Here is a 24845-nt window from a genome sequence, read left to right on the forward strand (position 1 = left end):
ACCATCTCTGGCCCACAGTTTATAATTCACAAATTATATACTATTTTAATTTACAAGACTTGTCTGGGCTAAATAATTTACTTTTTTTAAAGATTTTATTTATTTATTCATGAGAGATACGGAAAGAGAGAGAGGCAGAGACGCAGGCAGAGGGAGAAGCAGGCTCCCTCCATGCAGGGAGCCCGACATGGGACTCGATCCTGGGACTCCAGGATCACACCCTGAGCCGAAGGCAGGCACCAGACTGCTGAGCCACCCAGGGATCCCTGGGCTAAATAATTTAATGTACTAATCTTACAGAGTTTATTAAAATGATGAGTTCCAATATAATGCTCTTAGAACCATGTAGAAGTCACCATGTGAGTGCACCAAAATAAGAAAAGTTGTGATCACCTAGCGTTTTACCTTGCCTCAGCCTGAAATATATAAAATACCCCCTTATCTTTTTTTATTAATAACACTTTTAAGATACAATTCACATACCATAAAATTCACCCTTTTAAAGTATACAATTAACTGGTTTTTAGTAAACTCATACAACCATCACTATTAATTTCTGAACTTTTTCATCACCCCAAAAGAAACCCATAACCATCAGCAGTTACTCCCTATGCCCCACGCTCCCCGGCTCCTGGCAACTACTAATTTCCATAAATGTAATCATACAATATGTGGCTTTTTGTGACTGGCTTCTTTCACTTAGCATAATGCTTTCAACAGTCTTCCAAGTTGTTAACACGCATCAATACTTCGTCCTTCAAGGGGCAGCATGATATTCTACTGTATGAATATACCATAATTTATCTCATCATCAGCTGATGGACATTTGGGTTCTTTCCACTTTCTGGCTATTATGAATAATAATGCTATGGACATTCATGTACTGGTTTCTGTGTGAAAAATGTTTTTTAATTCTCTGGGGTGTATACTTAGAAATGGAATTACTGTGTCATATGGTAACTTTAATCTTTGAGAAAATGCCAAAATTTTTTCCAAAGTAGCTATATCATTTTACAATCCTATTCAGCAGTGTATGAGGGCTCCAATTTCTCCACATCCTCCACCAATACTTGTTATTGTCTGTCTTTTTTATTTAGACATCCTAGTGGGTATGAAATAGTTATTTCATTGTGGTAATGTCCCCATATCGAACTACCATCCTGTACTGGGTTGAACAGTATCCCCCCCCAAATTCATGTTCACTTAGAATCTTGTAAGGTCATACTGGTTAGAGTGGGCCCTAAATCCACTGACTGGTGTCTTTATAAAAGAAAGGAGAAGGAAATTTAGACACAGACACACAGAAGGAAAATGGCCACATGAAGACAGAGGCAGAAATCGGAATGATGCATCTACAAGCCAGAGAATGCCAACAACTGATGGCAAGCACCAGAAGCTAGAAAGACTCTCTGCTAAGGCCTTTAGAGGGAGCATGGCTGACAACACTTTGATTTAGGACTTCTTGCCTCCAGAACCATGAGAGAATATATTTCTGTGGTTTTAAAGCCGCTCAGTCTTTGGTAATTTGTAATGGCAGCTCCAGGTAACTAGTACACCCCCTAAAACCTTCCTTCACCTCTGCCTCCCCTAGAGATGCTATCCTTTCCATCTTACCTTCACCATCATATTTCTCCAGTCACCAAAACTTGATACTGTACTCCTTTATTCTCAACCCTTAAAATTTGGTTCTTGCCACTACCCAAAGCACTTTCCTCCACTATTAACAACAATCTTCTGAAATGTCTTTCTGCAAAAATCACTGAAGACATCTTAACTTCCAAATTTAGTAATTTCCCTAGGCATTCTTCTTCCTCATTGCTCTGCAGTATTCACACACGTCACACTTGAAACATGGTCCTTGGTCCTCATGGAATGAAATGCTTTCCTGATTCCTCCCCTCCTGACCTTCCTCGTCTTATGTCTCCTAAGCACAAAGCTTCCTCAATTTTACTCCTCCTTATTGTCCCCTCTTTCTCTCTTATCAATCTCAACCTAACAACTTCTAATATATCTCTAGTCCTGAACCATTTTATTAAGTCACACATTTCCTAAATGTTCCATACCATCCCTGAGTTTACCATGAGCTTTCCCCAACCCGCTCCTCTTTCATGTTTCAATTACTATTGCTGGTATTACAATCCTCCTGCTCACACAGACTGGAAATCTCCCAGTCAGTTTTTATTCCTCAGTGGCTAAGTGCCATCAAATGTACTTTCAGATTATTTTGCACATTCCTACTGCAGGTCAGAATTTCTCAACCTCTACACTACTGACATTTTGGATTACCTTGTTTTTTGTTGTTTGGGCTATCCTGTGTATTATATATAGGATGTTCAGTAGCATTCTTGACCTCTCTTCTCTAGCTACCAGTATCATCCCACTCCCCAAACTGTGACAACCAAAAATGTTTCCAACACTTCTGAAAGTCCTCAGAGGACAAAGCTATCTCCGTTAAGAAACACTGCCCTAGGTAAGGTCTTCAAGATTCTCACCTGAAAAAAATGTAGTCACATTTTAATGAGTCCAAATATAAGGTCAACAAACATTTAATAAAACTGACTAGTACACAGTAAGCTCTGGATACATATTTTCTTAGATGTGTGTATATATGAACATGTGTGTGTGTGTGTGTGTGTGTATGTAGGTATGTAGGTGTATGTGTGTGTGTATGTGTGTGTGAATGTGTATGATTGAATGAATGCATCAGATACTATGCCGGCTAGTGTACAAGGATGAATCAGAGACAGAGATCTCTGGGGAGCGGACAGCCTAAAAGCTGATTGGCAGTCCAGAAAGTGGATCCCGCATGCCACAAGAACCCGGGTGAAGGAAATATAGGCAACAGCATAGATGGCTTCCAGAGCAGCACACCTGAGCTGCTGAGTCTTCAAATGAAAAAAAATTAAGTGAAAGCATTCCAAACAAAGGACACGCCATATCACCTCAAATCCACTGTACATGCTATCTGATAAATCCTTCTAAAGTGCAATTCTAATCATGTGATTTGTTAATTTAAAAACTTTTGGGTTCTACTTCCACAGAGATAGCACAGAGAAACTGTCTCACTTTGGCAGAGCATAGGAAGAAGAGGTGACTACCTCAGACAGAAAACTAACATTTTCACAAATTCCCAATGGCCATATATGGACTAGCATATGTTTACAGTAAGTGAGAATTCTGGCCACAGCGCAATCTGCACTCACTCACAAATTCTTCTCCACAGGTCTCCAGGTACTCACAAGCAACACTGAGGTCAGAACTGGAGACCACAGAGTCACTCTCAGTAGTAACACAGGCAAGCAGGAGGTAACTGGCTGCCACTAGAGAAAAGGAACAAGTGCTGCCCACTTCCCTGCACCCTCCTCTTATAAAAGGAAAAGCCTAAAGTCATAGAGAAAGGGCACCAAATTCTTTTATCCCCAGGGCTGTGAGGATAAAAACAAAAAAATACTTCTAAGCCCAGGATCAAAAACTAATCAAAGCAGAGGTTGGCTACCACTGGAGGAGGGGTGGGAACACTGAGAAGGCTTTACTTCCAAGTCTGATTCCAAGACTTATAATAATGCTATGATAGTTACAACATTAAGACAAGGTATTGCTGTAAGACAGACTTACAGATCAATGGAACGGAATAGAAAATCTGAAAATAGACCCACACAAAAAGAGCCAATTGAGATTTTCAACAAAGATGCCAATGGAGAAAGGACAGTCTTTTCAACAAAAGGTGTCAGAACTATCCAGAAAAAAGAATATATAAAAATCAACTAGAAATGGATCACAGATATATACATAAAACCTGAAACAATAAACCTTTCAGAAGAAAACACTGAAAACTATCTTTGTGACTTGGATTATACAAAAATTCCTTAGTATAGGACATAAGAACCATGAACAATAAAAGAAAAAACTGGTAAATGAATTCATCAAAATTTAAAAACTGTTCTTAAGACACTGTTAAGAAAATGAAAAGATAAGTGACAGACTGGGAGAAAACACTTAGGAAATACATATCTGATAAAGGACTTATATCTAGAATATATAGACAACTCTTAAAACTCAATAACCCAATCTTTAAAAGTTAACTAAAAGTTTAAACACTCTACCAAAGACATGGGTGGAAACGAATACATGAAAAGGTACTCAACATCTAAGTTATTATGTAAACTAAAACCACAATGAGATACTATTCCATACAGATACATTAAAAAACAAACAGACATACAATAGAAAGCACTGGTGAAGGTGAAAAGCATCTAAACTCTCATATATCACAAGGAGGGGGAAAAATGGTATAGTCCCTTTGGAAAAAAAAATTGGCAGTTTTAATGAAGTGTCACAAAGTTTTACATTTCTATACAACCATCAATCTATTCGAAGGTATTACACAAAGAAATGGAACATGTGCCCACATAAAGATGTGCACGTGAATGTTTATAGCAGCATTATTCATAAAAGCCAAAGACCAGAGAGAATCCAAAGGACTATCCACTGATAAATGGATGACTAAACAGTGATACATCCATACAGTGGATACTACTCTGTAACAAAAAGGAACAAACCACTAGCACATATTATGAATTTCAAAAGCACTATGCTAAATGAAAGGAGCCTGGGACAACAAGCTACATTCTAATTCCATTTAAAGGACATTCTGGAAAAAAAACAAACTACATAGATGAAAATCAGATCAGTTGTCAAAGTTTTGTGATGTGGGGAGAGAACTGACTACAGAAGTGCTCCAGAGAATGTTTAACAGTGATGCAGCTGTTGCGTATCTTGATTGTGGTAGTTCTACCAACACATAGGTTAAAGTTAGCCAACTGTATACTTAGAAAGAGTGAATTTTTTGGAATGCAAGTTATAGCCCTACAAGCCTGACTTAAATTGTTTAGCTTTCCACTGGAAGTCAAAACTCTTTATTTGCCTTTCCACCATACCTCCCATTCCTTGGTTCATTCACCCTAATACATTAGCTAAGTGGAATAACTTGCCTTTGTTATTAACAACATCAGCAAAAGCATTAGCAGCCAACATTTACTGGAAACTTGCTATAGTCAGACATATGATAAAAAAAAAAAAGGCACTCCATATAAATATTATCTCATTAATCATCACTATAACCTTATAAGGCTCTATTATTTTCCCCATTTAAAGCCAGAAACTGAGGCTTGAGGAGATTAATTTGCCCAAGGTGCTTCAGTGGCTATTCTGGGACAAACACTGAATGTGAACTTAGGTCTATTGGACTCCAAAACCCTTCCTCTTGATTCCTACCCGCTATTACCTCAGAGCATCTCATTAGCTCACCTTTATTTGACCTGATCATGCCTATGTTTGTTTAAAAGCAAAACTTACGTGCATGCCTCATCCATGAGGCTTTCCCAGATCTCCCTCCTCAGCTGGTAATCAGCTCCTCAAAAAGCATTAAAAGCTCTAATAGCACAAAATCAATTCTGTACTTATGGCTCTTGACATACTCTACCCTCCTGTTATAATTATCGATATGCTTCTCCTATTAGATATTTTACTATTTGAGGGACAACACTGAAGATTTCTTCACCCTATGTGTCCCACGTACCTCACACAGTTCAACTTCCTGAATGAATAAAGGAATGAATGAATGAATAAATTATGGCTGGGACATTAGTTTAGCCAGTAGTACAATTAGATGCTAATGTTTCAAAAAAAAGAAAAAAAAAAGATGTTAATGTTTCATTCTATCCAAGCAATGGTACCATTACTTATTAGCTTTTTAGAATCAGCCTCTATTACTGTGTTATCCTTCTTTCCCTATATTAAATTTTCAGATAAGAAAACAAAAAGCTACAATTAAGAGGCTAACCCAAACCAAATACTGTAAATACTGTCTGTTATCTTGGGATGAATTAAATACAGAGCTAAACTCCCAGGCAACCCATGAAAACCACCAGGATATGGAGTGGCAAAGAGAGACTTGCTAATACTGGGAGAATGTAATAGGTCAAGGTAACAGGAGAAGTAGGAAGTTGAAGTAGGAAGATAGGAGTGAAGAGTGAAGGGTAAGGCAAAGTGACTAGGCCTGATTAAGTGGCATTTTTCTAAAGATACCTTCCAGGATGGGGAAGCCCTGCTGGAAACCACTGCTTCTTTTAATGACCCATTTGGAATGGGAAACAAACAAGAAACAGATACTGAAATTGATGATCTATGAGGGAAATAACAGAGCACCTTAGACTCTGGCACTTCAGGCTGGAAAATAAGAACACACCTTATGACAAATTATTTCTCTATTCTCATCTTTGTTCTCTCAATTCTGTCTCTGAAAGACTTTCAGACTAAAACCTAGTTTGAAGAAGGTACATATTTGTCAATGCAGCTAATATAAAAACTTCTATATACGGTTTCTATCATTCTTAAAATAATCTCCTCCTTCCCCGTTCCAACCCCTTAGGAGATGATTATCCATTATTCAGGCAATCTGAACATTCTATTGAGTTTTTCTAAACCCTAAATAATTTGATTGTTTAGACAACTGTGAAAAGGCATGGTACCTTTAATCAATGCCTAATAATTTCCATAAATCATTACCTTAGATAATAGCTTGTCAAATAAGCTATCCATTATCGCTACAAGCTTAGCTGATATTTCAGCTATGTGGTCATGGTAGTCCTGTAACGAGAAAGAACATTATATTTTAAAGTCCCTGTGTCACATCTAAAAAGTACTTAACAATTATGAAATTCCAGTAGAAAATAGAAGGAAAAGTACCTTAGTGATATGATCAAAATGCCTAAGCATGCTATATTGCTTAGGCTGCAGCCGAGCTTCAAAATGAGCCCGGATCACAGGAATGTAGTGCACAATTAACTGCAAACAACGTGAAGAAAGAGCTGAAGATCCCAGTAGTGAATATATCAGGGAGAAACAAAACAAGATATTAGTGGAGTTTAATTAAATATCAAATTAAATTAAAAATGTCAATTATTTTCACATACTTTATTTCATAAATGAAGAACACACTGGCAGAAAGCAGCAACATTATTTCACTTTAACAAAATGATTTGTGGGGCGCCTGGATGGCTTAGTCAGTTGGGCAATCTGACTCTCGGTTTCAGCTCCCGTCATAATCCTATGGTCATGGGATAGAGCCCCATATTGGGCTCCATGCTCAGTGTGGAGTCTGCTTCAGATACTTTCTCTTTCCCCCTATGCCCCTCCCCACTCACATGCTCTCTATCACTCAAATAAATAAAAATCTTTTTAAAAAATGATATGGAACTGAACGATGTAGTAAATATGCTGCTTTCCCCAATGAACTCAAGTTGTTAGTATTACAGACATGAGGAAGCTAACGGGACAACTGATTCTCTTCTGACATCCAGATACCTTTCACCTCAAAGCACCACATATGTATTATATCTTAACATTTTCTATAGTGATGCAACTTCCAAATAGTGGAAATTCCTCATAACATTTCCCTAGAAGTTAATTTTTCAGTAACACACAAAAGAGTGAAGTAGCATTTACTACTTTTAGAGCCTTTAATTAGAGTCATAAAACATCAGGTATAATAAAAACACAATGAGTATGGTGATCTCATTGTAAAATCTCAGCATGTGAATTAAAAGCAAGAATCCATACCCAAATTTTTTGTCGTTATTGTTTTTAGTCCAACAACTTGCAGTGCACCAGCTCCAAGAACTAACTGGCAACTTCTTGAATTGAAGTACTAACAAAGGAAGGAGAAAAAAAAAAGCCCAACAATTTATTAAAAACTGTTCTATATATGCTGGCGTTGTGTTTACAGTTCTAAAAATACATTCCTCTTTTCTCTCATTCAAGGACCAAATGAATTTTCTAGTAGAAGCAGTTAGGATCTATTTATGTAATGACAAAAAAAGGGGGAGGGGTGTTCCTAAATGATATTTATTGTCTGGTAGGAAAAAAGTGGAATTCTAAAAAACAATTGTTCAGAAATTATAATCTGCATTCATAAACTACTTCAGTTTCACTAAAACAGCACACTATATGTTAATTATACTTCAATTAAAAAAAAACTAGTTCAGTTTCAGTCATTCTTATTGGAGAGTCTTATTTTCAAAAGGGTAACAAAATCTTTCTGGACTAAAATATGACAACTCAATTTGGGGGCAGAATTAATTGATTAGACATTTGAAAAAAAACTTTTTCTTTATGCTAGCAGTTAAAAATATCTGTTAAAATGAAATGGCTGAATAAGATTATCACCACATTTTCATTTTACATCAATGGTTCTGAAAGAATGATTTAAGAAAAATCTCTAACCTTAGTGAGATGAATTTTGTAAAGTTCAGTGAATTCCTTCCATGCACATTTGAAACCAGTCCAGGTTTTTTGACCTAAGTGGCCTCAGTCATGTTCAGCACCTAACGAACAAATCATCTCCTGTCTCCAATGTCATTAACAACTCTATGGGTATAATGAGGAATCACTAAAAGTGAAGTGAGAAGGAAGCAGACGGCCTTCTTCCAGTAACATGTTGTGATGCAACCACAATCAAATGTCACAAAATTAATGTCTTAAAAATAACTTAACCCTGAAACGTCTTAGTTTGAAGGTTAGTTATACTCTAATGAGTTACTTCTTCCAATTATTTTTCCATCACAGAGTGAAATCATACACACCTTCAATAAATCTGACAGACGTGTAAGCATGTCAGTAGTAACAGATGGGATATTGTCCACACACTGGCAATATTCAAGGATAATTCTTATCAAGAGCAATACAGTTCTGTAAGAAAAGAAATATGACCCAATAAGCACTCAAAACAAGAAAGTTAAAATGATTCAACACATAAAAGTCAATACTGATCTTGATAACTATGAAATTATGTGTTTTACCTATAAATGCAGCAGAGTAGGGACTAAGGTGAGGCAAGACAGATTCCTAGGGTGCAAAATTAAGGGCACTCATTTTCAGGGTCATGCAATTACAGGTAGAATGAGTACCTTAAGTTTTATGCATTGGCACATAACTCTCTGTGTGGCATTCCTAATAAGTAAGTCTCTTCAATAAGACATCCTGGGGTATCCTGGGGCGTGGAGCCTGCTTGGGATTCTCTATCTCCCTCTCCCTTTGCCCACCTCCCTCAAAAAAATATATGAGAGAGCAAGTATCCCATTCCTTGGCATTTCAGAAACACTGACAAAAAGCCTACCCAGTGTTGCTGGTTATATAGTAGGTGCTCAATCATGAACTGCTGAATTAACAATGGGAACCTAGTCTTGATTTTCTTGGTTAGACGAAAGAGAAACTGTGGCTTCAAAGAACAATGGTATCTCCTAAACAGTTACTGGTAAGTCACAAAAGGTTTTCTTAACATGAGGAAGTTACCTGAACATGTCATAAACTGAAAAGGGACACTACTGGGAGGTTAAATAAGATTGAGGTTAAGGTGAATAGAGCCATTATGGGACCTCCAAGTTCAATGAGATGCTCAGAAATGAGTGATCCACGTAAAATAGTTTTATAAAAGTCTGAAGAAAAAAAAAGTCTGAAGAAAAAAAAGTCTGAAGGATATCAGAAAGTAATGATTCAAGAAAGTGCCTAGCCCTTATCACAGCTAAATTGTCAGACCATGTATTACTCTCCATGCATATTTCTAGTGTCTGCTCTACTGGGCAGGGGTCCACTGTTTATCTTTTGTAATATTCTCTCAGAAGATAAAATATTCTCCCCTTAGCTAGGGAGCCAAATTTTGGGGGGAGTGGTCTTTTTGTCTGAAGAGCCAGAGGGGTACCACTTCCATCAAGCAAGAGTAACAAGATAAAGGATAGTTAAGGAGAGAAGTCATAATTGTTTATAAGATTTGAAATCATTAATCTAAAATTTCCAATTCACATCAAGGGGAATTAGAAGACTTATGTTTTAAAATAACTGACTTAATAATAAAGAAAAATGTGTCACTCACCCAACGACAGCATACTGTTGTCCCTCAACAATGAGAACTTCAGCTGGTTTCCTTTCTTCTGTAGCTAGAGAGTTAAGCAAATAACCATGAGAGACATAGGAACAAGATGAAAGAAATTATTAGAGAAAAAAATTTAAACTAGGAAAAAACTACAAAAGATTTTAGGGCCCAATTTAGGGCCTAGTAGGGCCTAAAACTATCTTATTTCTGAAAACAAATGTTGACTTCTTGAGAAGCAATTTGGCACAGAATAAAATATATTAAGTTTGGAATCAGAGAAATTTGGATTTGAGTTCCAGTACTGCTGGTTACTGGATGCATGACCTGTTTCAATTAGCTAACTTCTTTGAGTCTCAACATCTGTGTCCATTAAACATGGATAACAGTATTTATCATTCTATTGTTAACAACAGAATTCAGGACTACAAACCGCCTATCCTAGGTCTGGCACATGGTAGGTGATCAGTAAGTGGTAAGGAAAAAAATATTAGTTTGAAAAGGCAGAACTAGAATTTCAACTGATTATCTTTATTATAATTCTTAGAATACAAGCTAATTCCTATATTCAATGGAAAGAGTATATCTTTAATTTATATTTATATATAATATATATTCAATTTTCAATTTTACTACAGAAATTACTGTATTTTCAGCATGTGGTTTTTTTTATTATAAAACAAAATTCAGCATGTTGAGGTAAAAAGAACAGGAGACTGGATTACTGTCCTGAATCAGCCAAATCAATTAGATTATCATGAGCGAGTCATCATGCTTCCCTCAGCTTCAAGTCCCTTTGACTTGGCATTAAATATCTACCTTCCTCATTTCTTTAAAGGAAAGAAATTCAGTGATACAATTTCTAACTACAATTCATTCTGTATGTCGGATTAAATTTTTGAGGACAGGGATAGTGTCTTAATCAATTCTCCACATTGCAGAGAATCGGCAGAGCACAATAATGTAGAGAAAGGGTCTTAAAGTCAGTCTGCCTGAATTTGGAGCCCAGCTCTACCACTTCCTAGCTCTGTAACCTTAGGCAAATTGCCTAATCTCTTTGTGCCTCAGTTTCCATATTTGTCAAATGGGAATATAACAGTATCAAATTTGTGGATCTATAAATGAGATAACAATGTAAAGTATTTAGAACAAACTGTGTAGCATCAAGTAAGCATTCAATTAAATATTAATTGCTATCCATTAAATTGCATTTCCCCATGCCTAACCAAGCAGCTAGTAACTCATTAATGGATGGTGGATGAATGAATAATAACCAAGGATCCTTAACTGGTAAAAACTAGTAAAATGTTAATGGACTTCTAATAGCATGTACTTTCTTCTTGCTCAGGGCGGGGGGGGGGGGGAAACTGGGACAGAAGTAAGGTATATAAAAGAAACCTCTTATTGTCAGTATCCTCCAAAGAGAAAGTAAAAATAAACAGTTCACTTTGAAACACACACACACACACAACCCCACAGTTAACTTAATCACTCTCTCATTTTAATTAAAAAATTATTATGTTTGCATGAGAGTGAATTGTAACACTTTGAGCTATTCAGGGAGAGAAAACATGTCATAGTCATCTAGCACAGCACCTCACAAAGTGAGAAGTCATCAAATACAGCCTGAAAGAGTAAATGAGAGATAAATCTTATAATTTTATACTTGTGATATAAAATAATCAGTGTTTTATTTTTTCCTTCAATCTTTGCCACTTGAATACTTTTGCTTTGCTATCCTGTGATCAGTTAAAAGACTGTGACCACAATCCAACACTGTCACCTACTAAACAATAATCATGAGGCAATAGAAATCTACTTAATTCATTCAATTCTTCCCTCTGTCCTGTATGAATTACTCTACTTTACACCTGTTCTTAATCCCACCTCTCTTGTCACAGGGTTAGAAGAGACAGCCTTTCACCTCAACCCTAGATTTAATTCCAGGAGCCCTGCCTCACACTCAGTACATGCCACTCTTCTGTTTATTCTTCTTCCTCTTTCTGTTAAACATAAAAATATAATTCAGTTTCTCTCAATTCCCTGAGTGGATTAAAGTAATTACCTAATTATTCTCTTAGGTCTCTAATGCTACTTCACCACTCACTTTCCCTTCACAACCAAACTTGTCAAAAAAGGAGGCTAGATTTGTTTGCCAGTCCTCACCTTCCAAGTTACTCAGTACTCAACTACCAACTGACTCTGTCACTCTACTGAATTATTAAAATTGCAAATGATCTCCTACATGTCAAACTAGTGGTCACTATTTGTCTTTCACTCAGTCTTTCTCTTGTAGTACAGGCGCATTTTGTGCAAATGTTGATATACACAATTCAAAAATATTTCTATGTAAAAATATTAAACTTTTATTAAATGCATCTACATACTCCATTGAAAATATCTGATAATTGGTTGCCTCATGCACCTCTTGATCATGAATTCAAGTCCCATGATGGGCATGGGGTCTACTTAAAATCAAAAAATTTAATTTGTAGTTTTTATTTTTTAGAATACAAAACTTATTTTTTAAGATTTTATTTATTTATTCATGAGAGACACAGAGAGAGAGGGGGCTGGGGGGGCGGGGCAGAGACATAGGCAGAAGGAGAAGCAGGCTCCACGCAGGGAGCCCAATGTGGGACTTGATCCCAGGATTCCAAGATCATGCCCTGGGCCAAAGGCAGACGCTCAACCACCGAGCCACCCACGCGTCCTGAAAACAAAACTTTCAAAAAACTATTGGACAATCTTATAATTTCAAATCTGGTACTACAGGGTAAATTGTACATAAGCTTACATTATTATTACCTGACAACTCCACTTTAATTGGCATACAAAAGTATCTTTCAGTCATTATATTTCTTTCATATGAAACCCAACAGTCATTTGATACCAATAACAATTCTTTTCTTGAAACTAATTTTTTATTTTTTTATTCTTCTGGATTTCCTCCTATCTCTCTGGCCCTTCCTTCTGAGTCTCCTTCATAGTTTTCTTTTTCTACAGTTCTTTACATTTTGGCTTTCTCTATTATATCACTACTGCATTACTTAAGGTTGCTAATCCACATCTTTTTTTCCATTAGGTTTAGCCCTTTTAAAGGAGTATTATAGGGCAGCCCCGGTGGTGTAGTGGTTTAGTGCCGCCTGGGGTGTGATCCTGGAGGCCTGGGATCGAGTCCCACGTCAGGTTCCCTGCATGGAGCCTGCTTCTTCCTCTGCCTGTGTCTCTGCCTCTCTCTCTCTCTCTCTGAATAAACAAATAAATAAATAATATTTAAAAAAAATAAAATAAAGGAGGATTATAACTGTTAACTCTGTCTTAATATTTGACACATAGTAGAAGCTTACTAGTGTTCATGTCTTTAAACATGGTACAGTGAGCATAGCCATTAAATTATATAAAGCTGGTTTCAAATCTCAGCTCATCATTTGTACAAATTTCCTTAATCCCTGGAAGCCTTAAATCTCCTGTTAAACAAGGTTAACAATAACATCTTCATCATAAGTTGTTGTGCTCATAAACTGGAATAATGCATGTAAAAGCAATTGGCCCAGTGTCTGGCATATGGTTAACATTCAATACATATCTGAAATTATTATTACAAATTACCACAGATAACTATTCCAGTCAATTACTTACTAAGCTGGCATTATTAGTTCTAGGCTTTTCAAGAAGCACTGTCAATTCAAGAAATGTTAAGCATTCCTATAAAATGAATAAACAGTATAAAATCAGAAAAGAGTGTGTGAAAGAATACACATACCCCCTGACTTTTTTTCAGGTAAAGCAATCTTTCCACCTGATATAGAATCAACAAGATCCTGAAATTCTGCAGGAACATCAGCTTGCTTCCAGCGCTCATTGTCTAAGAGGAGGCTATTCAAAAGAGGAAAAAAAAGAAGATAAACTTTAACAATATTTCAATACCATCTTCTTTGATTGAAAAGAAAAGATAAAGCTGAGTACATATGACTTTTTATTGTCATATCTTTTAGTAATAATAAAGACACTACATGTATCTTAGTTAAATTCAGGTAGACCTCATATTTACATTTTATACAGTAATGGCCATTAGCTGCTAATAGTACTAAGATTTCTAAAATAAATGTATACCTTAATAAATTAAAATAATTCATAATTTCATAATCATTCAATATGAGTACTTTCAGAAAATATTTCTTTTTATATTTCTTAGTCTAACCAAAAAGAATCGTGAAACATAATTAAGTTCCCATTGAGTAGGAAAGGAAAAGTCAATCTATTGAGGATTTTTCTGATTAGTACTTTAATGAAAATAAACATTCTTTTTTTTTTTAAAAATAAACATTCTAATTCCACTTTGAAAAGCCAAGAAATATGATTTTAATTCCACAATCTGCCTTTAATAAAAAAAAAAAAAAAAAAGAAAAAAGTTTTTCAGGGATCTGGTTAGCCAATCAATTAAATATAAATCATGTTTTGTAAAGAAAAGGGAAAAAACTGAACAGAATGAACATGGTAATGATACCTGAGCTTAGTTTTTCTCTCTTCATGAAATCTGTTTACAAATTTATTAGCTTGGCTCTGAAGTGCTCCAAGTAATGACATACTTTTTCTTCCACAGATCTGCTCAGTATCTAAAATGAATGTTTCCATTAATCTAGAAAGTGTTATGAATTCCGTGGAATTTAGCTTCTCAAGAAAACCATCCTAAATTTTAAAGATAACACAAAAATCATGACAGAGAGTTAGGTATAACACCAAATAAGAATAAGCTATAAAACCAATTTAGTTTAACATATGTTAATTATATTATCTTAATAATATATGTTAATGCATAAACATTACCTTAAAATCATTTTTAATGAAGTTTCTCAATACTTCAGTTCCAGAAATTGAACATAAAAAGCTTAAAATGCCTAAATTTTACACTGATCTCTTTATAATATAGTAGCTCAAATAAATTCAAGTCATACTATAAAATGTTCACAATATTGGATTTCAACCATTTTCATTAATATAGTGGCTATACACACATATATGTAATATGTACATATATAAAATAGCATATTAACTTCAAATTAATTAAGGCATTAAATTTAAAAATTAGTCTTTCAATCTTTTTTTTAAAGAATAATAAATTTTCTTATTTCTTTTATTTGGATTATTTTACATTTCAACATCTTCCTAATTGGCCACACCAGTATCATTAACCTTATTAAATATTAAAAATATAATATGCATTATAGGCAACATAGGGACACAAGCAAGGATATGATGCTAGATCTTCAAAATAATTACACTTTGCATAAAATATCTAAAATTTCATCAAAGAACTAACCTTTGCTCTTGACATGAGAAATTTAACAGCTCGATCATGGCATATATCTGAGGCACTATACAATAATTCCTGGATATTATTTGCCAGTTTTTCTAGCTCTAAATCAGTTAATTTCATGTCTTCATTGACCCTGAAAATGACAAAAGAGATTAAGTCGTGGAAAATTGTGAGTATATTGTTCTCGATGGGTAGCATACCAATAAAAACCAAAAAGTTGTAAATTCACATCTGATAAAAAATTCTGTGATATATCAAATGCTTTTTGTGTGTGTGGTGAAACATCACTTAAACAAGCTCAGATAATACAAATATTTTACCCTAATAATATATAAAAATAATTTTCTCCATCTATGCATGGGTGCCCAGGATGACACACTGGAAGGAGGAAGGAGAGATGTTAGTTCATGACAGGCACTCTTTTTTTTTTTTTTTTACCTAGAATTATGAATGATTGCTAATATTCAGTTCAACTGAACTAATATTTCCTGAACATTTATTGTGTTTAAGTGCTAGGTACATGAGGGGACACAATAGGTGGCTGTCCTTAAGGAACAGTTCTGTGGGAGCTGGTATCAAAATAGCACTGGACTCTTTATGTGGAAGTAATAAATATGAGTTCAGAAAGATAAACATATGGGAAAACAGAAAAAAGACTCATATTACTATACACAAAAATAAATTCCAGATGGATTGCACATCTAAATGTGATGAGGGTGGCAACAAAGCTTCTAGAAGATAACATAAGAGAATATGATCAGGGCCTTAGGATAATTTGGAAAGATTTATTAAATAAGACAAAGAAGGGCAGCCCAGGTGGCTCAGCGATTTAGCGCTGCCTTCAGCCCAGGGCGTGATCCTGGAGACCTGGGATGGAGTCCACGTCAAGTCAGGCTCCCTGCATGGAGCCTGCTTCTCCCTCTGCCTGTGTCTTTGCCTCTTTCTCTCTCTGTGTTTCTTGTGAATAAATAAATAAAATCTTTAAAAAAAAAAAAAATAAGACAAAGAAAAAAAAAAGCAAAAACCACAAAGGAAAAGAGTGAATCACAGGATTACATTAAAACTAGGAACTTTTGTTCATCAAAGACCCCAAATAAGACTAGAAGATTCTTATAATCTGGACAACCAACAAAAGGATTGTGTTGAGACTACATAAAAAACTCCCATAAATCAATAGGTAAAAGAGAAACCAATAGGGAAGTGGGCAAAGAACTTGAATTGGTTCTTCACAGAAGAGGACATCCAAACAGCCAATGAATATATGAAAAACGATCTCTTACCAATCATCAGGAAAATAAAAATTAAGACTAATATACCTGCAACATATCCGCCAGAATGGCAAACATGTGAAAGACTGACAGTTATCAAGACTAAATGAAGATGTGTAGTGACAGGAGCTCTTTCACATTGCTGATGGGATTGCAAATTGACCATTCACATACCTTATTCATAGAATATTCAACAGAAATGCTTATAACATGTGCACCAAAGACACTTAAAAGAATGTTCACAACAATCAAAATGGAAATAACTCAAATTTAATTTATGGTAGGATAAATACATTGTGGTATAGTCAGAAAGTGAAATATTCTGCACACAAATTAAATTACTGTTATATGCAAAAACTTAGAAGAACATCACAAACATAATAATGCTGAGTGAAAGAGATTTGAGATAAAAGAATATGATTTCATTTATGGTTCCATTTATATAAAGTTTAAAGGCAAGAAAAAAGAACCACTTTTCATGGATTCCTTTGGTAAAGAGTAAAAACATAATCACAAGAGGGGTTTCTAGAGAGCTGGTGATGTTCCATCTCTTAACTTTGATGATGATTACTCCAGTGTATTCACTTTGTGATATTTGAGGTGAAAACGGATAACCGATGTATTGGCCTATATGTGCATTATGCTCCAATTAAAAAGTTAAAACAAAAAAGGCAGGTACCAGCTCTTTCTCCTCTCCATCCTATTGTTAGGAATTCAGATTTGATTATAAAAGCTGAAGCTGCCTCTTTAGAAACAGATGGAAGCTACAAAACGAGGATGGCAGAGCTGCTTTCGTGATTGTGGACCTCTTACCTCTGAACTGTTGTATCAAAGAAACTAATTCTATGCTACAGAGGTTTTTATACCTTTTGTAATAGTTTCAGACTGCACCGTAACCAATAAATGTGAAATATTAGCCTGAACAGAGAAAAATATTTGTATTAATATGTAGTTCAGGGTTTTCTTTTTGGTGGGGATAGGAGTATGATAGCTGACTTTATGCTATAACTGTAACCTTTATAAGCTCCTGGGACATAACCTGACTTCTATAAAAATGAAAAAAAGTACATACCAAATTCTTGTTATTCTTAATAACTAAATCCAAACTGTGTTCTTGGAACTGAAAGATTTTATTAGCTTTGCTTTGCTCTATACAAAAGATTATTGGGACAACAGGTGAATTTTAAATTTGGTTAGATGGTAATAATGTATCAATGTTTTTTTTATTCTAATTGGCATATGGTAATTATTTAAGAAAGTATTCTTGTATTTTAGGAAATATACACTGAAGAATATGGAGATAATGGTACATCATGTCTCCAATCTTTTGCCAAATGATTCAGAAGAAAGTATTAACAGAGACAAGAAGAGAAGGGAGCAAGAAAGAGGAAGGGAGAGAGAAGGCAATGCAGTAAACTGTTAAGAAATGAGAAATCAAGGTAAAGGATATATGACTTCTTTTGTACAACTCCAGCAACTTTTCTGTAAATTTGAAATTATTTCGAAATAAGTTTTAAAAAGTCAGGTTTGAAAAGATGGTGTAATCCACTTGCAAATTCACATCTTTGACAAAAAAATGGTCAATCGAACAGATCTTCACTATACACAAAATACAAAGGTATCATAGTAGAAGAAAGAAAAATAAACAAGGTAATGCTTATCTGATTTCCAAGACAAGTTCTACCACTAGTAACTTTAAATAAGTGGACTAAACTCTCTGAAATAAGGCATTTAATTAAATGGTTCCTTTCCAGCCTTAAAATTCTGCAGTTCTCAATTACTTTACATTCCATACATTTTCAAAAAGATATCTGTTTCATAAAGTTAATTTATTTTTGTTAAATTAAATTCCAATACTGAAGTTCATATGGTTCTTGCAATAACCTGTCTTGTTGAAACCATTAATAAGATGACTCAAAGTCATGTAAAGTTCGCAGCAGTCACTATACTCACATAATATCCACACCTCCTGGAGTAGCAGATGATGATGTCTGTTCTTTGCTGGATGAAGAATCAGTAGTACATTCTGGTTCGGATACCGAATCACTGCTGCAGGGCTCACTATTTGGAGATGCATTTCTTTGAGAGGTAGTATCAATTGCTATAGGTGTTAATTCACTCTCATTGAATGCATCACTTATAAACATGCCTTCATGGATTAAATAAGCCACCTCTGTGTCCAGTGAATTGTCTTTTGTAACATTCTTCTGTTGTGAAATCTCTTCCAATTCTCTGGTCCTTCGGTTTTTGTCGAGAACTGAGAGAACAACACTGTGAATGATATTTAACGTTGCCTATAAGAAAACAGGATACATTTTTAAAGGATTTAAAATAACACATATCTAAAGTTCCCAAAAGTGCATTCTGCATATTTACTTTTGAATATCTTATAAATGAGCACCAATGTCATGCATATTAGAATTTCTACCAATTTTTTATCACACAGTAAAGGTGACTGTGAAAAACAAGAGAAAGCTTAGTAATAGAATTCTGTATTTTAAGTGATTTTGTAAGTTGAAATTTCCCTAAAATATATTGCATACATATTAAATAGTTGAAATAGCTTACACTAAACAAAACATAACTTGCCTATCATATATCTGGTATAGAGTTAAATAGCCAGAATATATAAAGAACTCTTACAACTTAACAAAAAAATCTGATTAAAAAATGGGCAAAAAAAATATTTCTCCAAAGAAGACATGCAAATGGAAGATTAGCACATGAAAAGATGTTTAACATCACTAATCTTTAGAAAAATGCAAATTAGGGATTCCTGGGTGGCTCACTGGCTGAGCTCTGCTTTTGGCTTGGTGCATGACCCTGGGGTCCTGGGATATAGTCCTGCATCAGGTTTCCTACAGAAAGCCTGCTTCTCCCTCTGCCTATGTCTCTACCTCTCTCTTGGTGTATCTCACAAATAAATAAATGCAATCTTTAACAGTAAAGAAGATGCAAATCAAAACTAAAATGAGAGACCACCTCACACCCATTAGGGTGATATTATAAAAAAAAAAAAAAAAAAAACAACAGGTGTTAGAACATGGAGATATTGGAACCATTGTATACTGGTAGATTAAATAACAACTTCAAATAGTTTGTTCTTGTAATATAGTAAACACTTATAAACAATCTTTTCTTTCTCTTTTTTAAAGATTTATTTATTTGAGAAGAGAGGGAGAGAGTGTATGGGGGAAGGGTGGAGAGAGTGTATGGGGGAAGGAGGGGAGAGAGAGAGAGAGAGAGAGAGAAAATCCCAAGCAGACTCCACACTGAGCGTGGAGCCTGATGCAGGGCTCAATCCCACAACCCCAAGATCATGACCTGAGCCAAAACCAAAAGTCAGACACTCAAACAACTGTGCCACTCAGGTGCCCCCAAAACCACCTTTCCTGATCACAGAAGTTATACATCCCTTTGTGGAAAACTTAGGAAAAATAAACAAAAAAAGAATAATAAATTCAAATTATACTGTCAAAAGATAACTACCAAAAAGACAAACTCTTTGTTACACAAAGATAAAAAGATAAATCTTTTTAAAATAGCTGAGCTCATACTATGTAAATAGGTCTATATTTTGCCTTTTTACTTAATGTTATAATATACACATTTTTTTTTTACAACATTGAAAATCCTAGCTGCATGATAGTCCATAGTAATGAATATATCAAGCACAATTTACCATTCCTCTACTGTTAGACATCTGGGTTCTTTCCAATTTGTAATTATTTAAAAATTCTCAATTAAAAATGAACAGCTTGCAATTAACACTACTTTTCATTGAAATCATACCCTTACAGAATCACAAACTTTTTTCAAAGAAAAAAGTACCATATTTATAGATTATATATCATCTTCAGAGATGTTTTACAGAAGTATTAGCTTATGGGGTCTAAAGGTAAAAATGAGAAATGACAACTATCACAAATCACTGTTCCCATACTCTACATATATCAATAAAAATTTGGCTTAATTTAACTGATACAAAACCTAAAAGTGAAATAGCTATTTAAAAAATTACTGGCAAAAGATACGAAGCAATAGAAGTACCATCCATAAATGAATGGGATAAAGCAGATGTAGTGCACACGTGCGTGCACACACACAGATATTAGTCAACCATAAAAGATTGAATCTTGCCATTTGCAACAACATGGATGAATCTAGAGGGCAAAATGCTAAGTGAAGTCAGTCAGAGAAAGGCAAATATCATATGATTTCACTCATATATGGAATATAAAAAACAAAACAAAGAACAAAAGAGACAAAAAACCAGACTCTCAAATATAGAGAACTGGTGGTTGCCAGAGGGAAGGTGGGTAGGGGGTGGGTGAAAAAGGTGAGGGGGATTAAGGGTACACTTATCATGGTGAACACTGAGTAATGTATAGGATTGTTGAATCATTATAATGTACACCTGGAACTAATATAATACTGCATGTCAATTATATTTAAATTTAAAAATTACTGGCAAAATGTTAGCCAATTCTATAATTTGCAGTGTAAGAGTTCTATACATCACAGACATGCAATAACAGAAGAGTATGTGATACAGTCATGGTGGGAATACAAGAAAAAGTGAACACATGGCCTAGTGTTTGAGCAATCCACAGATACAGTTTTGTTCTCTATCACTCTCAATAGGTGGGGTCCACATTTTGGCAGAAGTCTAAATTAAGTGAATCACATTTTAAAAAAACTTTCCCACTCAGATATACATGACTTAACATCACTCCAATATTGATAAGGAAAAGTCATGTCACAGATAAGTACCAAAGTCCCCCAGACCATTTAATAGGATACTTAAGAGATGATAGGGAAAAAAAAAAGGGGGGGGGGGATGATAGGGATGTTAACTAACACATGTAACACAATACTGCCATCTGATAATCCAAAGAATGTTAAATTTCACAAACAGCCTGTTACATTCAGTAATTCCTAATGACCGTCTTATTAAAACACAGCTATGTCATGTTGGTAATTCTAACCAAAATGTATTAGTCTATGACATCCTCTCTTCTGAAAAATGCTGTGTGGCATGTGTTCTTTTCCTTATACTGAGTGGCTTAAAATTAAGTGATTTGACTACTGAGAATAATTAAATGTAATGTATAATCCTCGACTGGCTTTCAGATTAAAAAGTGAAATAAAAACCTAAAATGAAGGACGTAAGTAAAGCAATTTAAATTTGAACTATATGTTAAAAAATACCATTATAGCAACATCAACTATTTCTAGAAAAAATAAGTGGTTTGGAACAGATTTTTGAGTGTTTTATAATATTGTACCTCTAGATAATCCAGAGAGATTCAAGAATCACAAAATCACAAGAGGAAATATTACTGTATAATATTTAATGCAAAGCAAGCATTATATTTTTAATATAAAACAAATCATTAAAAATTAGAGTATCAAAGTACTCTGAAGCACTTCAAATCTTACTTGAAACCAAGCTTCTTTAGAAAAATTACAAAAATAAATTGTGTTTTTCTTCTAATTTTTTTCTGTATGTATGTTATACATCTAGAAAGTAGACTTACTTTTAGGGATATTCTGGACAAACTGATAATCACATAGGCTTACCTTAACTCTTTGTAGGAAAATTGTAAACTTAGAGAAAATATCCTTTAGCAAATCAAACCACTGAGGAAAATTCAACATTCTCATCTGATCTGCAAGCCTAAGGGAAAAAAAAAAAATTCAACAAAAACAATGACTGTCTTTGGGCAGCTAGAATTTATTTTTTATTTTTATTTTTATTTTTAAGATTTTATTCATTTATTCATGAGAGACAGAGAGAGAGAGAGGCAGAGACACAGCAGAGGGACAACCAGGCTCGAGGCAAGGAGCCTGAGGCGGGACTCAATCCGGGGACTCCAGGATCATGCCCTGGGACGAAGGCAGGCACCAAACCGCTGAGCCACCCAGGGATCCCCTAGAATTTATTCTCAAAAGATGATTCTATACTTAAGACATAGGAATTTATTTAAGTTGATAAAGTTTCATAGGGAAGAAAATTATAAATAACTGACTCTCCATGTCTATAGGGCTTTTAACAGAATCTAAATAACTTAATTTTTCCAACTACTAGTGATACCAGCATTGTTACAGTTGCTTCAACTAATTCTGAAACAGAGTTTTCGCTAGATAACAATGTGGAAATTAAAACTCCTCTATTCTTATTCTTTGAGTTTGGCCTGGAGAAGTTTCACAGTTATCCATATTGCTATTTATACCTTGGCCCAGTTAATAAAGTTTAGGGATCTATATGAAATAGAAATTCATAGAATCTATCACTTATCTTCTCAAAATGAACGAACAGGAATTTCAGGGGTGAAAACAAAAAATTACAGTTAGGCAATTCAAAATCACATACTCAAATTTCTCAAAGCCAATTAGAAGCTAGGCTTTAATTACAGAGCTAAATAATTTAAACTTAATACTGCGATTCCTCTAAAATGGATTATCTTCAATTTCCCTCCTCCGTATCTACATTGTCCTTTCCATCCTCTTTCTAACCTGAGAGGCTGACCTGCTAGGCTTGGCCAATGAGGAGCCCTAAAAAAAAGACTGGAAAGAGCAAAGGTACTGGTAACTCCATTTCCCTCCCTGAGAGGCTATCTCAAGATGATTGCCTCTCACACTGACAATCACTTCAACTATTAGTCTTTTTTTTTCTTCAACTAAGTGTTCTCCTTCTGAATCCTACTAATTTTTCTCATCCCTTGTCCCTTAAAGGTCCTGCGCTGTCACTTGTGATTTTCCTACACTCTACCCAAACCTGAGTAAATAATTCCTTAACTAAATCCTCCTTAAATTATTTTAATGTGTCATCTTTTCCCTGACTGATAACCCCCAACCTAATATTTATACTTACTTCATAACAATATCTGTGTCAATTTCTTCTATTTGTGATACTTTATTAATCACACACTGCAAAATTTAAGAAAAAAAATTTGATTAATGTCTTTAAAATTTTAAGTACTAAATGGTTCATTTGTATATTAAAAATGACCTCAGTGACTATGAAGATCATTTTACTAGATTTCTCTTATGGCTTTTACATATACCTCAAGGTGTATAAAAAACTGCAGGATTATACCCTTAGCCTATTAAATAATTATTCCAGGGTATGCTTGAACTGTATTAATTTAAATCCCCTACTATTTAAAACTATTCAAAAAACATACATCAAACAAACAACACACAGAACTATAATTCTTAGGAACAAGGTAAAAACCCCATATAAAAATTTCAAAAGAAATTCATTTGGGGGGTTATGTTTTCTTGCAATATACTCAATAGTTTTTTTTTTAAAAGATGCTTAGCCCTCAGGAGAATCCTGGGAATTATGACATAGGAGTTTTTTTAAAAATTGTTTAGAAGTATAACCTACATACAGAAAAATTAGACAAATTATGTTCACAGCTCAATAATTTTTTACAAAGGAGTACACTTGTGTAATGAGAACTCATGAAATTGAACACTGCCAGTAAGCTCCTCTTGCTCCCCTCCTAGTCACTACTTCCTCCCAAAAGATAATATTACTTTGATTTCTAATACCATAGATTAATTCTATGTTTGAATTTTACAAAGGTGTAATCATACAATGTATATACCCCTTTATATCGATTTTCTTTGGCTACATTATGTATGTGATAATCATCCATGCTGCTTCATGTGATTTATTCATTCTCATTAGTACTCAATTGTATAAATATACCACAATTCTATTGATCTTTTCTGATGACAGAATTTGGGTTTTTCAAAAAAACAAAGGAATCTGGGCTTTTCGAGTTTTTTATTACCAATAGTAACACCATGCATAATATTTGGTGCTGTCTTTGGTGAACTTATGTATGCGTTTCTGTTAGGTAAATACCTAGAAGCAAAATTGCTGAGTCTTTTTTTTTTTTTTTTAAGATTTAATTTATTCATTCATGGGGTGGGGGCAGAGACACAGGCAGAGGGAGGAGCAGGCTCCATGCAAGGAGCCCTATGCGGGACTTGATCCCAGGTCTCCAGGATCACGCCCTGGATGTGAAGGCAAGCATTAAACTGCTGAGCCACCCAGGGATCCCAAGAATGGTTTAGTCTTAATATATGTGTATAGTTAGTGCTAGTAGCTACTGTCAACAATTTTTGAAAGTGGTTATAACAATTTTAAAATACAGTGTTTCAATGTTTGAAAGAGATATAAGATGGGGTGATTATAATTTCTTTTTTGCTTATTTTATTTACATTAAAAACTCAGAAACATTCAACCTAATGACAATGATCAGTTATGCCTAATAGATATATTTAAAATTGCTTTTTCATATTTAGAAAAACT

General features: G+C 34.7%; 1 protein-coding gene across 8 annotated transcripts in view; it reads right to left on the reverse strand.

Moving 5' to 3' along the window:
- VPS54 (VPS54 subunit of GARP complex) overlaps positions 1–24845 on the reverse strand; it is a 77998-nt gene that overhangs the window by 8201 nt on the left and 44952 nt on the right. For 7 of the 8 annotated variants that reach the window (XM_038551424.1, XM_038551421.1, XM_038551422.1 and 4 more), the window contains 11 exons: positions 23391–23446; positions 22097–22193; positions 18467–18807; positions 15249–15378; positions 14436–14617; positions 13692–13804; positions 9929–9992; positions 8643–8748; positions 7621–7708; positions 6748–6869; positions 6568–6648 (listed from right to left, as the gene is read on the reverse strand). In XM_038551424.1, coding sequence (XP_038407352.1) covers positions 6568–6648; positions 6748–6869; positions 7621–7708; positions 8643–8748; positions 9929–9992; positions 13692–13804; positions 14436–14617; positions 15249–15378; positions 18467–18807; positions 22097–22193; positions 23391–23446 — 1380 coding nt within the window. Of the gene's footprint in view, positions 1–6567; positions 6649–6747; positions 6870–7620; positions 7709–8283; positions 8385–8642; positions 8749–9928; positions 9993–13691; positions 13805–14435; positions 14618–15248; positions 15379–18466; positions 18808–22096; positions 22194–23390; positions 23447–24845 lie in introns of those variants that run through there. The other variant, XR_005366140.1, reaches the window with a different exon arrangement.

Source organism: Canis lupus, chromosome 10 (genome assembly GCF_011100685.1).
Source record: "Canis lupus familiaris isolate Mischka breed German Shepherd chromosome 10, alternate assembly UU_Cfam_GSD_1.0, whole genome shotgun sequence".
Lineage (NCBI taxonomy): Eukaryota > Metazoa > Chordata > Mammalia > Carnivora > Canidae > Canis > Canis lupus.